At 43.1% G+C, this 14,393-nt stretch overlaps 1 protein-coding gene across 1 annotated transcript in view; it reads right to left on the reverse strand.

Annotated features, from left to right (window-relative positions):
* Positions 1 to 14,393, reverse strand: part of snx29 (sorting nexin 29) — a 185,863-nt gene that overhangs the window by 135,087 nt on the left and 36,383 nt on the right. The window contains exon 14 of the mRNA XM_028568209.1: positions 3,315 to 3,400. Coding sequence (XP_028424010.1) covers positions 3,315 to 3,400 — 86 coding nt within the window. The remainder of the gene's footprint in view (positions 1 to 3,314; positions 3,401 to 14,393) is intronic.

Here is a 14,393-nt window from a genome sequence, read left to right on the forward strand (position 1 = left end):
CAGCAACAAAAACATACTGTTCTCTATAAGTAGAGCGGGGAAATCCCCCAAACAAACAGAGAAAGACAGCTTCAGGAAACTAAAATTATCACTACTCTGAAACAGCAGAAAGGAGAAGCTTCCTTTGTCAGTGTGGCTGACAGCTCCTGATGAGCGTTCGAGAGATCTGCGGCGCTATCGTTAGACAGGAGGGGTTTAAAAAAGGCAGCGCACTGATCACGGGGAAGCATACTGACAGCACATGAAAAAGGGACGCTTGCGTATAAATTCATCCTCGTCGATTTTTGCTCCCCTCTAAACTGCTCACACAATATTCCTCCTCCTCTGCTCCCAACACACACACACACACACACCAGCAAACTGTGCTAGTCAACATCAAAGTGTGATGGAACGAGGCACATCATTAGCAGGAGAAGACAGAGGCGAGGGAGGATGAAATCATTTAGACGCCGTTGTGGAGAGGGAATTACTACGCCTGTCGGGATGAGGGGAGCGAGGATGGAAGGAGAGGGAAAGACAAGAGGGATGAAGGAGGGGTGAAAAAGGAGAGGGGAAAGGGTACAAATGATGGGAGAAGGAAAAAGTCAACATGAACGAGAAAGATAATGAGTGCCGGTAAAACAAGAAGGGCTTATAAATAAAAATTAAAAAAAAAGGAGGCGAGCCAGAACAGGTTTGTCAAGACTTTGCAATTGAGCTGGGTGATGGCTATTTCCTGATAATATATGTGCCTTTTTCATGTGTCAGGGAATCACTATTTCTCCTTCCAATCATCTCCCATCGTCAGCGTTCCCTCCCCGCCGCGCTCTTGTCAGCGGGCCAGGCGGCCCGAGTTTGACATGCTGAAAACGGTAATTGCCGGGAAAGAGAGGGATGAAATATGAAGCCGTTGTGATGTTTTAAACATCACAAAGTTGCACAGGTCTGTGGTCTTGGTTAACACACGCGGGATTGTCAACGCACCTGAAAACATGAACAACATCCTTTAAATGTGTCTTGAAGAAACACAGTGACTTTTTGGAGATTGGTTGGGAGTGAATTTGCACGGTAAATGGAAAGTCCAATTTCGTACAACTTGGATCTTGTTTTAGCTATGTTGGCCATCATTCCCATCAATGAAAAATAACATATTCCCAACCTTCATTCATCTGGGAACAACGTAGGGAAAACCAACTGTCAGAACATCATCAAAGCTTAAAACAAAACACTACGTTCGCCAAACTTATTTGGGAGAGGTGGTAAAATATTTATGTTAATGTAACATTCATCGCAGCAGGGTTGGCAGATATGACGGGCAGTACTGTTGGGCAGTAATATGATTACTTTTTTCAGTGACTGTAAAAGTACTGTAAGGGATTCAAATTGAAATATAAATAATTACATCGCAATTACGACCAGCGGTCACATCGTTTAAACAGCAAATGCCCCTGCGCCCATCTTTGCGCCCATGGGCGTGCTGGTCTTACAGGGAGGTGTATTATTGGCGTATTGCTATCTTGAGGCAGCGGGAAGTGATTGCGGCATTGACCAAAAAAAATCTATTCTGAAGTCAATAGCGCAGCATTTCATTGTTAATTTAACAGCGCATTAGTAAAATGTGCCTAAGCTTATGCACAGCAAGTCTACACTATGCTTGTTACACACACACAGGGAAGCGCAGCAGCAAACAAACATGCAAAAGATTATAAATAAAAATATTACGGTGCAAATCCACCATCATAATAGCAATGCGCCAAGGTCCAAATGCGCCTGGCTTTTAAAGGGAATGGGAGATGACACTGATTGGTTTATTGCATGTTACGCCCAAAACACACCAATGAATTAATGAAGACACTAAGTACAACCCTTTTGAACCACGCACCAAGCGCACAGACCATTTTTTCCACTTTTGAGTTGAAAGTTGTCTTATTCAAATATGGTGTTGTCTGGTCACTGGTAGCTTTGCCTACATTTTAGTCTTTAATCAGGAATCACCAGCTTTTGTTTCAGAGTTGTAGGGTGTGTGCCATAAATATACTACTACTACTAGTATACTATACTACTTTAATACTAAATAAGTAATGTTAGTACTTTTTCAAGGAGTAGTGAGCAATTGATTTTAGTCGTTTTAAAACTTGCCAAACACTGATGATATAATGTTGTCCACCAAAGTTTTAAACACATAAAAAAGGTACTTTTTAGACAGCGCTCCAATTCATTCTTTTTATCGCCACACAGTCGTTTCTGGCAGGACGCCCTTCTACAGCGGGTTTCACAGGTAATTACAAACAATTCTACATAGGTGGGGTTAATTATACACAACATCAATCCCAACAGAGAAAGCCGCAACCTATCCTGCGCGTTAAGGCTTATATTTTTTACCAAATCTTTTGCCATGTCATGCATGCCGCCTAGATATCTCCATTCTTTAGAATGGTATTGGAATACAAATGTAAATATAACCCTTACATCACTGTTGACAGACCAACATCCACCTTCACTTTTGATCTACCATACCTGCCGTAGCTGTCCGATTGTCTGCCTGCTTGTTTGACACATCAGTGTTTTTCACAGCCGTCTTTTTACCACAGGTAACAAATAAACTGGATCTTTTTTCCCTCCTATGTCTTCTTCCACCTAAATGAATGAATAAGTCCCTGCTGGATTAATGTTGCATTATTAAAAGGATTTATAGCACCAAATAGTTGTTTTTATGACCTCCAATAAAAAAAAAACATCATTAACTTGATATTACAAAGTTCCCCCACATTGCTTTACCTCGCTGTCTCACAAAAACATACAATAAAACTCACAAACACGTAAACCCTCCGGGGCGTCACAGATAACCGCTCTCCCTTCTATCCCCCCAAAATGCAATTAGCCATTGTGTGGCCCTCTATAATCTGCCATGTTCATTTTATTTGCCTTTGATACAGCAGGGGCTTATCTCGCCAGTCTTTACACAGAGCACCGCTCACATCCCCCTGGCAACACGAATAAAACAAAGTCAGAGTTATCAAATCTAGCCAAAAACCACAAACAAAAAAGGAGAAGGATAAGTCGGAGTAAGAGAAGAACACTTGCACCGTGACAAGGGCGGTTAGTCATCTGGGCCTCTGAGAAATGCATCACAACTGATCTGTGATGTGGAGGAAACTGATGACCTTATTTTATCTATAAGCGTTTCTGTTTGAGAGCAAAATAGATGGACTGGGACACAGACATGAAATCTAATATCAGGTCATAATAAGTGTGTGTGTGTGTGTGTGTGTGTGTGTGTGTGTGTGTGTGTGTGTGTGTGTGTGTGTGTGTGTGTGTGTGTATACGTGCATTACCATCATCGCCCTGGCTCCCCTCTCTCTTCAGCATCTGTACCGCCCCCACATACTTCTTCAACTGGACCTTTAGGACCTCATTCTCCCTGCACAAACAGAGATACACACACACACACACACACACACACACACACACACACACACACACACACACACACACACACACACACACACACACACACACACACACACACACACACACACACACACACACACACACACACACACACACACACACACACACAGCTTATAACCAGAGAACACAAACCGTAAGGAGGCAATAACAACAACACATTGTATGCAAACTTTGTCAAATATCCAGTAATTCATAACAGACTAGAGTCAGACTTGTGAATTTAGACAAAATAAGCATCTGCTGGCTGCTGGTTATCACAGTAGAGATGCTGCCATGCACAAAGTGACAAAAAGGTAAATTTTCTGTCCAACAACTGTGGGAGCTGCATCGAGCCGGTCACAGGAAGTTGTTTATGACAGCAAGCGGTGGAGGGAAACAGTGTGAAACTTGCTGTGACATCTTGTCACCTGCGGAACGTGAAAATAAAATAATAATAAAAAAAATAAATAAACATCTGAAATCAAATCCAGGTGGTCAGACTGAGGTATATTTACAGAGATGTGGCTTGACTGGCTTTTTCAATCTCTACAACAGGTGGACCGTCTTCACACCTGATATTAACAAGCATACCAGATTTTTTTGCAAAATCCTAGGTACAAATGCACTAAATATGCAAATATGCATGAGGATTAGATAATAAAAACTAGCTGTGTAGGTGGCTGAGATATATTTGGACATGCATTTTTTAACAATATATACGAGCTGAAAAAACAGATAATTAACTTTTGCATGTATATCCAAGCAGTAAGCAAAGTCACATATTAAACTGGAATTCTGCTTCTCTCAAGATACACATTTCTGAAAAAAAGAAGGGTATGATGGGTAACCGTACTCAATACCTTCAAGTTATCAACTGAAATAACCCAGTACCAAATAGTATTACAACTCCTCCAGTCAAATGGCATACCAGAACTTAAAAAAAATAATATTTGATTATGGTTTGAAGTGTTATTTCATTTAATGCGATGTGTGACTGACCCACTATCGCAGCAGCTAGTGGTGGCATTTTACGCAACTAAATGCTTCCATTAACATGATAGGTATGAAGTAGGGGGTGGGGGGGGGGGGATAGGTATCAAATGAAGTACTTTCGGTGTTGGTATCACTTTAAGGGTACTGGTATCATCATTGTTTAAACAATACCCAGCCTTACTAACTGAAGGTCGCAGGGGCTCGCAGAATTGTCAACACCCACATCTTTTAAATCTCAACAACATGTTGTGTTGACCTGCATGTGAACCAAGTTGATTTATTGATTAACCGCCAAAACAGAGAGACTATTAAAAAAGTCTAAAAACAAGTATGAAAAAAGGGAGATTTTGTGCTACAACACACACACTTTTGAATTTGAGTGTAGATTTTACAGTAAATACCTGGCAATAAAGTTGCCAATACAGTCTTGTAAAAGTGCTGTTAATTACTGTAGAAACAAAATTACAGTATATTACAGGATACCTTCTACAGGTTTTTGTTGTGTATAAATTACAGCAATTACTTGTTAATCTATTGTAATCTTGTTTACAACATAATCTTGTATTCTATTTAAATTACAGAAGTTACCTGGCAACTCAAGTTGCCAGTACATAGCTGCCAATACTACACAATAAAATATGTTGTTGTAGAACATTGTTTACAGTAAAGAACATCTTTCTTACATTAACAGCAATGCAATTGCATATTACAAAGTGTTTTAAATTACACCATTGCATTAGATTATCTTCACCTTTTAATTAAAATCAGAGTCAGAGCTGCAACAAAACTAAACTTTTGTTTACAATTCAAATGTAAGCATTTTTTAACAGTTATATCTCAAAAAAACATAAAGATTGTAGCTTAAACTGTATAAAAGATTGCCTTTTTTCAGTCTTAACCTTAAAATATAAGCAAAAGGGGAAAAAATCAAACATTAAGAACAATTGTCATTTCCATAGTGGGAAAGAGAAGAGTCCTCATCTTTGCCAATGACTTACGCTCAAAGCCATTCAAAGTCCATTAAAATCATATTCATATATATTTAAGAGTGCGTCCAACTTTGTGGCGACAGTTTAGGGAAGACCTTCGCCTGTTTAAAAGTGATGATCCCCTCGTCCACAACAAACAAACCTAACGTTTCATATAGAAATGGTTTTCTGGGGCCGTCCTGTTGGCTAAGTGGTTAAGATGTATACTGTATACTAGCGTTGTAGTCAAGACCCCCTAAACCGAGACCGAGTCATCACCAGGACCAGAGTGTATCAAGACTAAGTCAAGACCAAGACTTTGAGGGGTTGAGACCGTGTCAAGACCAAGACCAAAACCAGTGCCAGACAGCTAGAGCTTCTCCTGTCTTTCGCATTCACTTTCTTTGTAGTGCGTGTTAAGGGGGCGGGGAGAGGGGGTTAAAAGGAACTAATTTAAAATTAGAAATGAGTCAAGTTATTGGTAGTCTATATCCTCGACGTTCCACTTCCGGGATTGCTCCGTTGCCGTTGGAAATTTCGCCGGATGTCACTCTTTTCGGCCGGATGTCCGTTACCTTCCGCTTTCTTTGTGTTGGAATTCTAAACTCCGGTGGATTTATAAGGACTATGGTTAACTGCTCCTCAGATCTCTGCAGGGTAAATCCAGACATCTAGCTAGACTATCTTTCCAATCTGAGTTTTCTGTTGCACAACTAAAAACAACATTTGAACGTACACGTTCCACCAAAACAAGTTCTTTTCTCAAGGCTATTTTGCAGCGGCACCGTTGCTCCATCCGGCGCTTTAGCACCGCCCAAGACGACTGACTAGCCAGACCCTCCTCCGCAGCGCTGTGGGGGAAGGTCTGGCAAAGCGAGACTAAGTTACTGGTTGCATTTGAAGCAGGAAGTTTTACATCCAATCACAACAATGATGTTAACACATAAAATTAGACAAAGGCAATTTAGTGATATCCCTGAAGTTGTGGTCTTGACCCGTTTTTCATCTTCATCCGAGACTGACACAAGATGTCCAAAATGTGTTTGATTCCGAGACGAGACCTTCAAAAAGTGGTCTTGAGGCCGGTCTTAAGACTAAGACCGATTTCAAGTACTACAACAATGTACTGGGTTTGATATCGCCCAGGAACCCTCTCACATCCCCCTAAAAATGCCAATAAAAGAGAAATGACTCTCTTAGTTTGGAGTGAAGGACTGACTGACTTGACTGGCCCGGACCTCAACCCCATCCAACACATTTGGGATGAACTTAAACGCCTGCTGCAAGCCAGGTTTCATCGGCCAACAATCAGTTTAACGGGACCAAATACCTGCAGCCAGGCTCCTAATTATTGTGGAAAACCATCCCAGAAGACAGGCTGCTGTTATAACAGCAGATTAATGTGTGAGATGTTCAGTAATCGCATGTACTGTAGTTGCTCAGGTGTCCATGTACCATGTTTAAGATTTCGGTCAGTAGACTTTCATCGGGGCAAATGTTTGACAAAAGGTAAGCCAGATCTTATAAGAATATCGAAAAGAAACACATGTGCGCTGTCATTCAAATATCAAGTTTGTTGAACCTCCGCAAATGCAACAAATCACAAAAACTGAGGAAAACTCAATACAGAAAGAAGTCAACAAATCAACGTATATTCATATCAGAGGAAATAACAGCGAAGGAAACATTGCACTAACATCTGGGAAGCTGTAATAAAGTGCAGTACCGCCAACCCTCAAACACATAAATCAACTTTATCTACTGTAAAATGCTCATATCAAAATCAGCAGGCTAATGAATAGTATCCAAGAAAGTTCTCTACGATAAAGCCTTCTTGTCTGCCTCCATGTAAATATTGAAAGGAGGCAGCGGTGTGTGTTCTGACCTCCGTTTAGCAAGCAAGAGCAAAACTGAAATCCAGTGTTCCGTATCTCACAGATGCATTTTAAGAGCACTTGTAAATGTAATCTGGCCACATCAAATAAAGACACAGTTAGGGTAGAAGACGCAGGTTAATAATGGTCAGAGTTAAGGCCCAGTTAAGCTACAGTCCTACGTTAGCACTGCTCAGAGCAGCAGTGGTGTGCGTGTGCTTGTGCATATGTGTGTTGGACTGCAGATGAGGACGCAAACACAAAGACAGAGTGATAAAGAGTGAGAGACAGAGGCAGTCTCTTTACAAGCCGTAACTGATTGAACACCATCGACTTTGGGGAGGAAATCAATCAGTTGTGCATTTATGCCCTTGGCAGTTACATTTAACAGCCTTTGTCTTGCTCCGCCGCCGTCCCCCCCTCCCCTCATTCTCCACGGGTGATTTTTGGTGCCCTGCTTATCAGCCCTCATTCCCCACCAACAAAAGAGGTGCTTGCCTGGAGACCTCCTGAATCCGCATGACTAGCTCTCTGAAGAGCCGTCCACGTCATCGTTATCAGCACCACCCGCAGCCCAGACGCTGTTCCAGCCTGATTAAATTATAGTAAATACACGCCGCTTCCTGTAAGTGTAAGTGTGTGTGTGTGTGTGTGTGTGTGTGTGTGTGTGTGTGTGTGTGTGTGTGTGTGTGTGTGTGTAGGGGCTCTGGGAGATACGCAGACATTCTGATGCGTCTCATTTTACTGAGAATGAGTCTTGCGTCTGTTGTCACACCAGCAGGCAGATTACAGCATTTGACAAAATGCTAGAGAGGTGGCACTGATACTAGCCGCTTAGGTAAACAATGCACTTTTACAAGAGCGCACCTATGAAAAAGATAACATACATTAGTCATCTAGAACTATACAGTTTAGGGACGTGTTGCTGCCTTGTTATCTTTACTAGTTAACAGTTAGCAATAGCTATATAAAAAAATGTATTTCAATTTTATTCACTGTGCCGCTCAAAGGCTACTGTGCCAGCAGCTAACGCAAACTTCCAAGGTGATATGTTTTCTTGCGCGTTACTCAATGCATAACGTTGACATGACGTTGTGAATCAATCAACACACCTTAAAAGTCAATATGATATAAAAGTGTATATATTGGACCATTCCATTTGTTTTTATTGTCTCTCTTGCGTGACGTACGCTTTAGTGATGACTGGATCTTCAAGCCCTTACAATAATATGAATTTCAACGAGATTATGCAAACTGAGAATGTTCTATTTCGTCACTTGGAGAAAAGAAATGGCGGTGCGTCATTCCGGTGCACTCCGGCAGCACTACACCCCTGCACTTTGTATTTACACTGCCTTGTGATGTTTGTCGACCTTTCAAAGACATTGTAAAAGCTGCACTAATCAATATTTCGATATTAAGCAGCACCCAACTCTTTTCTTACATTTGGCTTGGTCAATATCGACGACATTCCATTTCCGAGATTGTTCAGGTGCAGTCAGAAATTTCACCTGATTTCACTCTTTTCGGCCGGATATCCATTACGATACTGCTTTCTTTGTGTTGGCATTTTAAACTCCGGTCAATTTCTGAGGACTATGGTTAACTGCTCCTCAGATCTCTTCAGGGGAAATCCAGACAGCTAGCTAGACTATCTGTCCAATCTGAGTGTTCTGTTGCACGACTAAAACAACTTTTGAACGTACATACGTTCCACAAGTTCCTTCCCCTGAGGCTCCCAACTGAAAATTTTAGGGGCACAACCAGAAAATGTAGGGGCACACACCGTAAATCAACATGCTAACCTAATATTCACATTTCTACTAATTTCCACTGTATCACTAATAAATACTTTGATAATAGATGCAGAAATTACAATGTGCTGTTTCAAATTCAGTGTCACTTTTGAAGATGCAACATAGAAGGTAAACTGACAGCGCCATCGCTGTCACGACAGTAAAAAAAATATATATATTTGTATTTGTATATTATTTTTTAGCCTGTTTTATTTTCATCATGACCGTTTTTAATTGCTCTTTAATGTTTCATGTAAAGCACTTTGAATTGCCTTGTTGCTGGAAGGTGCAGAAATAAAGTTGCCTTGCCTTACAAGCTCAGCCTGTCAGTCAATCACCAGGGCATAGAAATCACTGTTGTGCCTGCTCGTCTCCGAGGAAGTTTAACATCAAGAGCACCGCGACCGCTTCGGCTCGCCATTAATATCATATCGCAGCAAACACTGTCTGTGTGAAGTTTTGAAAAACTGTAACCACACTTGAAACCACTTTATCGGCATTTCCGTGACTCACTGTGACTTCAACAAAACTGCAGAGCCGACGTAGTTTGCATCGTCTGCAGCTCTGCGTGTGTGTGTGTGTGAGTGTGTGTGTGTGTTTGTGTCAGAGCTCTGCTCTCTGTCAACTTTCAGAGAAGACAGATAAGCACTCAAGTACCTAAATTTCAACGTTTATCAAGTTAAAAAAGGGGGCAAATTTAGTGGTTGCACATGTGCGACTGGATGTAAAATTCTCTCAAATTTTGGCCATAAAATGCAACCATTTGGTCGCAGTCTGGAGCCCTGGGTACCGTTTCTCCATCCGGTGCTTAGCGGCGCCCAAGACGACTGTGATTGGTTTAAAGAAATGCCAATGAACTAGAGCGCATTTCTCTCCCAACCCGGAATGCTCTGTGGACTCGCCAGACCCTCCTCCGCAACGCTGTGGAATAGGTCTGGCAATGTGAGACTACATTTGGCTCCACAGAGCTTTTTAGCCTTTTTAGCTAGTTGTTTTTGGTTTTTCAACCCAGCAATTCTGCTCCCGTCAAGCCCAAAAACTAAGGGGGTAAATCAATACAGAAAGCGGTCAGCAAATTATTGTAATGTAAATTCATACCAGAAGAAATAAAGTGAGAGAAAGATTGCACAAACATCTGGGTAGCTTGAAATAAAGTGCAGTGTGCATTGATTGTCATAGCAGGAAAATAACAGGTGTTACTGACAACATTAAGTGCTAGGAAATGTCTGCTTTAAAAATAAAGGTCAATTACAATTAGTCTTGGTGTTCTTTTCCATTTGATTACTTTAAACACTGCTTTTATGGGTGTAATTATATTTTTATATCATTTCAGTGCTGTGTTGTTCCTTAGGTTCAAAAGCTGGAACATTTTCAGTAACCCATAGCACAAGAACCCAGTTATTGATCCACTATGTTAACACACAACATTAACATTGTACCGTGTGCCCTTTCTAACCTGCTCCATCAGTCCAGGTTTCTAAAATGCTTCCAATCCATTATGTACCTACATCAATTCAACAGTTCTAATGGCTCGCCACAATTTAAGACGCCACGAATATAAATGAATTCTCAAAAGCTCATGAACAGTACTGTTTGTTTAATCTTCTTTATTCAGAGAGTCACTGATGCAAAGCAAACTTTCACTGCTCTGAATGAATGATTCTCCGAACAAACAATCCTTTAATTTCTTTTCCAGGTTACGACAGGCTGATAATGAACACAAATTGTTGAAATATTGATCCCTCTGCTGATGTAATGTGCATGCTTTTTGCAACAGTTAAGACATGAAAAACAAAAGGAATGTTTAAACAGGAAAAATGTCACCTTGTGAACTATAGTGAATAGACTTTGTTAGCCACTAAAAAGAGATCATCAGTAATCAGACATATCAGCTTAGCTTGCTATTAATGGGTCAGGTTAAAATGTAATTTACAATTTGTCATCATCTTTGGTGACAAATTATAAAACTGACTCAAGTCGCTATTTTCGGGACTCATGACCCATATTGGACTTATGCACTGATGACTTGGACTTGGTCGCGGACTTTGAGGAAATCATGAAATAGGACTCGGAACTTGGATGAAGTATCGGAGTACTTTTATGTGTGATATGCTGTGGTGGAGTACTCGACTCCTGGACTGGGACTCGAGTCGCTATTCTCTGGACTCGTGATTTGACTGAGACTTGAACTCAGGTAATGATGACTCGATTTGGACTCGACTCGGACTCTTCTTTGGTGACCTGGACTTGGACCCCTACGTGAACACTGGGGACTTGAGACTTGACTCGAACAGTTGGCGACTCAACTACAACACTGCCTGGACTATACTATATATAATATACCAATTTACACTAGGAGCCCTAGGTTTAAACATACTATATATATATATATATATATATATATATATATATCCTTGCATAGAGACATATGCATGTTCCCCGAAACCAGCTGACAAAATGATCTACATCGTCTCAGATGACACTCAGACACACAAGTAGAAAACAAATCCTGACAGTGGCGTAGATCACACACCAACGTTACGACGCTATATCTACAATATAAGCGGTCTTGAGGGAAATTTGGGGACGGGTACACACGCTGCTGTCAGCTGATATCACTGGAGCTATCAGTGGGACAATGTAAAGTGTCCTGCAGGTTATGAGGGAACATCGCTCTAACAGCCGCACCTGCTCGGTACATTTTCAAATCCAATTTCAGAGCAGGTCGATAAAACACGACCCGTGGGGTGTAAAATACACCCTCTGTGTTGGAGCGGCTTCCCTCAGGTCGTACAGCAGGCCAGGCCACCACATGCTAAATCAAACACAACTTCTTGTTTTCCTCCACGAGCGTTTAACCTGCTCATTGCTGACAACCCAACTCCCCACCTCATTCCTCAACATCCCCAGATATTACATTTTCATTCTTTTTCTACTTTTTATGTATCTTGTATGTCTCTGTTTAATATCAGGAGGAAATACGTGCCTCGCTCCTATTAAGTTTCCAATCACGGCTCAAAGGCACCGGGTAATATGACACTTCCCTTCAGGGCTGCAAATAATCATATTCATTATTTGGTATTCCATCAATTCTTTTTTACAATTTATCCTTAAGTCAAGCCCTCAAGATGATTTTTGCCATTGACGGCAGCTTGGCTATTTAAAAATGATGGGTTTGTGCAGGATGGCCCATGTCGCACTAGTGACGATTCTCTCTGTTCAGTAAGTGTTCTGCAGTGTTTTAATTACAACTTGTAGTATCGGCTGAGCTCGCGTGGAACCATGACCCAGGTGGTAACAAAAAAAAAAAAATTAGGTACCAGGTACTAATTTTTGCTAATGGAAATCCAAAATAAAAGGGACTGAAGTAGAGTTGATTCAAGCCGTGCCATGTGGTTCTGTGGGGCTGCACTTTTTAACCACAAATGTCAACCTTATGGTGGCGTGAGAGGAACAGTCAGGGGATCACAAGTCTATATCCACGACCTTCTACTTCCGGGATTGCTCCGGTGCCGCCAGAAATTCTGACGGATGTCCTCCTTTTTGGCCGGATGTCTGGTATCTTCCACTTTCTTTGTGTTGACATTTTATACTCGACTTATGAGGACTATGCTCAACTGCTCCTCAGATCTCTGCAGGGTAAATCCAGACAGCTAGCTAGACTATTTGGCCAATCTGAGTTTTTTCCTCTCCGGGAACCATCACCTTATCGTGGTGGAGAGGTTTGTGTGTCCCTATGAACCTGAGGGCTGTGTTGTCTGGAGCCGTGTGCTCCTGGTAGGGTCTCCCAAGGCAAAGTGGTCTCAGGGGAGGGGCCAGACAAAGAATGGTTCAAAAACCCTATGAAACAACGTAGAAGAGGTGAAGTTACCCTGCCCGGAGGAAGCCCGGGGCCCCCGTCTGGAGCCAGGCCCAGATGGCGGGCTCGTCAGTGAGCGCCTGGTGGCCAGGTTTGCCACGGAGCCCGGTCGGGCACAGCCCGAAGAAGCAACGTGGCAACTCCCTCTCCATCCCATGGGCCCACCACCTGTGGGAGGAACCGCTGGGGTCGGGTGCGCTGCTACACGGGTGGCAGTGAAGGTCAGGGGCCTCGACGTACCAGACCCGGGCAGCAGACGCTGGCTCTGGGGACATGGAATGTCACCTCTCTGTGGGGGAAGGAGCCGGAACTGGTGCGGGAGGTGGAGCGCTACTGGTTAGATCTGGTGGGGCTTACCTCTACACACAGTCTCGGTTCTGGAACCATACTCCTGGATAGGGGTTGGACTCTTTTCTTCTCCGGAGTTGCCCAGGGTGTGAGGCGCCGGGCGGGTGTGGGGATACTCACAAGCCCCCGGCTGAGCGCCGCTGCGTTGGAGTTTACCCCGGTGGACGAGAGGGTCGCCTCCCTTGTTGTGGTGGGGAAAACTCTGACTGTTGTTTGTGCATATGCACCAAACAGGAGTTCGGAGTATTCGGCCTTCTTGGAGACCTTGACTGGAGTCCTGCATGGGGCTTCAGTGGGGGACTCCATTGTTCTGCTGGGGGACTTCAACGCGCACGTGGGCAATGATGGAGACACATGGAGAGGCGTGATTGGGAGGAACGGCCTCCCTGATCTAAACCAGAGTGGTTGTTTGTTGTTGGACTTCTGTGCTAGTCATGGATTGTCTATAACAAACACCATGTTCGAACATAGGGATGCTCATAAGTGTACTTGGTACCAGAGCACCCTAGGCCAAAGGTCAATGATCGATTTTATAATTGTTTCATCTGATCTGAGGCCGTATGTTTTCGACACTCGGGTGAAGAGAGGGGCGGAGCTGTCAACTGATCACCATCTGGTGGTGAGTTGGGTCAGGGGAAGACTCTGGACAGACCTGGTAAGCCCAAACGGGTAGTGCGGGTAAATTGGGAACGTCTGGAGGAGGCCCCTGTCCGACAGACTTTCAATTCACACCTCCGGCGGAGCTTTTCGTGCAAATCTGTGGAGGCTGGGGGCATTGAACCCGAGTGGACAATGTTCAAAGTTTCCCTTGCTGAAGCTGCGGCAAGGAGCTGTGGTCTTAGGGTCTTAGGTGCCTCATGGGGCGGTAACCCACGAACACCGTGGTGGACAACGGTGGTCAGGGAAGCCGTCCGACTGAAGAAGGAGTCTTTCCGGGATATGTTATCCCAGAGGACTCCGGAGGCAGTTGCAGGGTACCGAAGGGCTCGAAGGGCTGCAGCCTCTGCCGGGAAAGAGGCAAAGCAGCGGGTGTGGGAGAAGTTTGGATAAGACATGGAGAAGGACTTTCGGTCGGCACCAAGGTGCTTCTGGAAAACTGTTCGCCACCTCAGGAGGGGGAAGCGGG

The sequence above is a fragment of the Perca flavescens genome, chromosome 21, assembly GCF_004354835.1.
Source record: "Perca flavescens isolate YP-PL-M2 chromosome 21, PFLA_1.0, whole genome shotgun sequence".
NCBI lineage: Eukaryota > Metazoa > Chordata > Actinopteri > Perciformes > Percidae > Perca > Perca flavescens.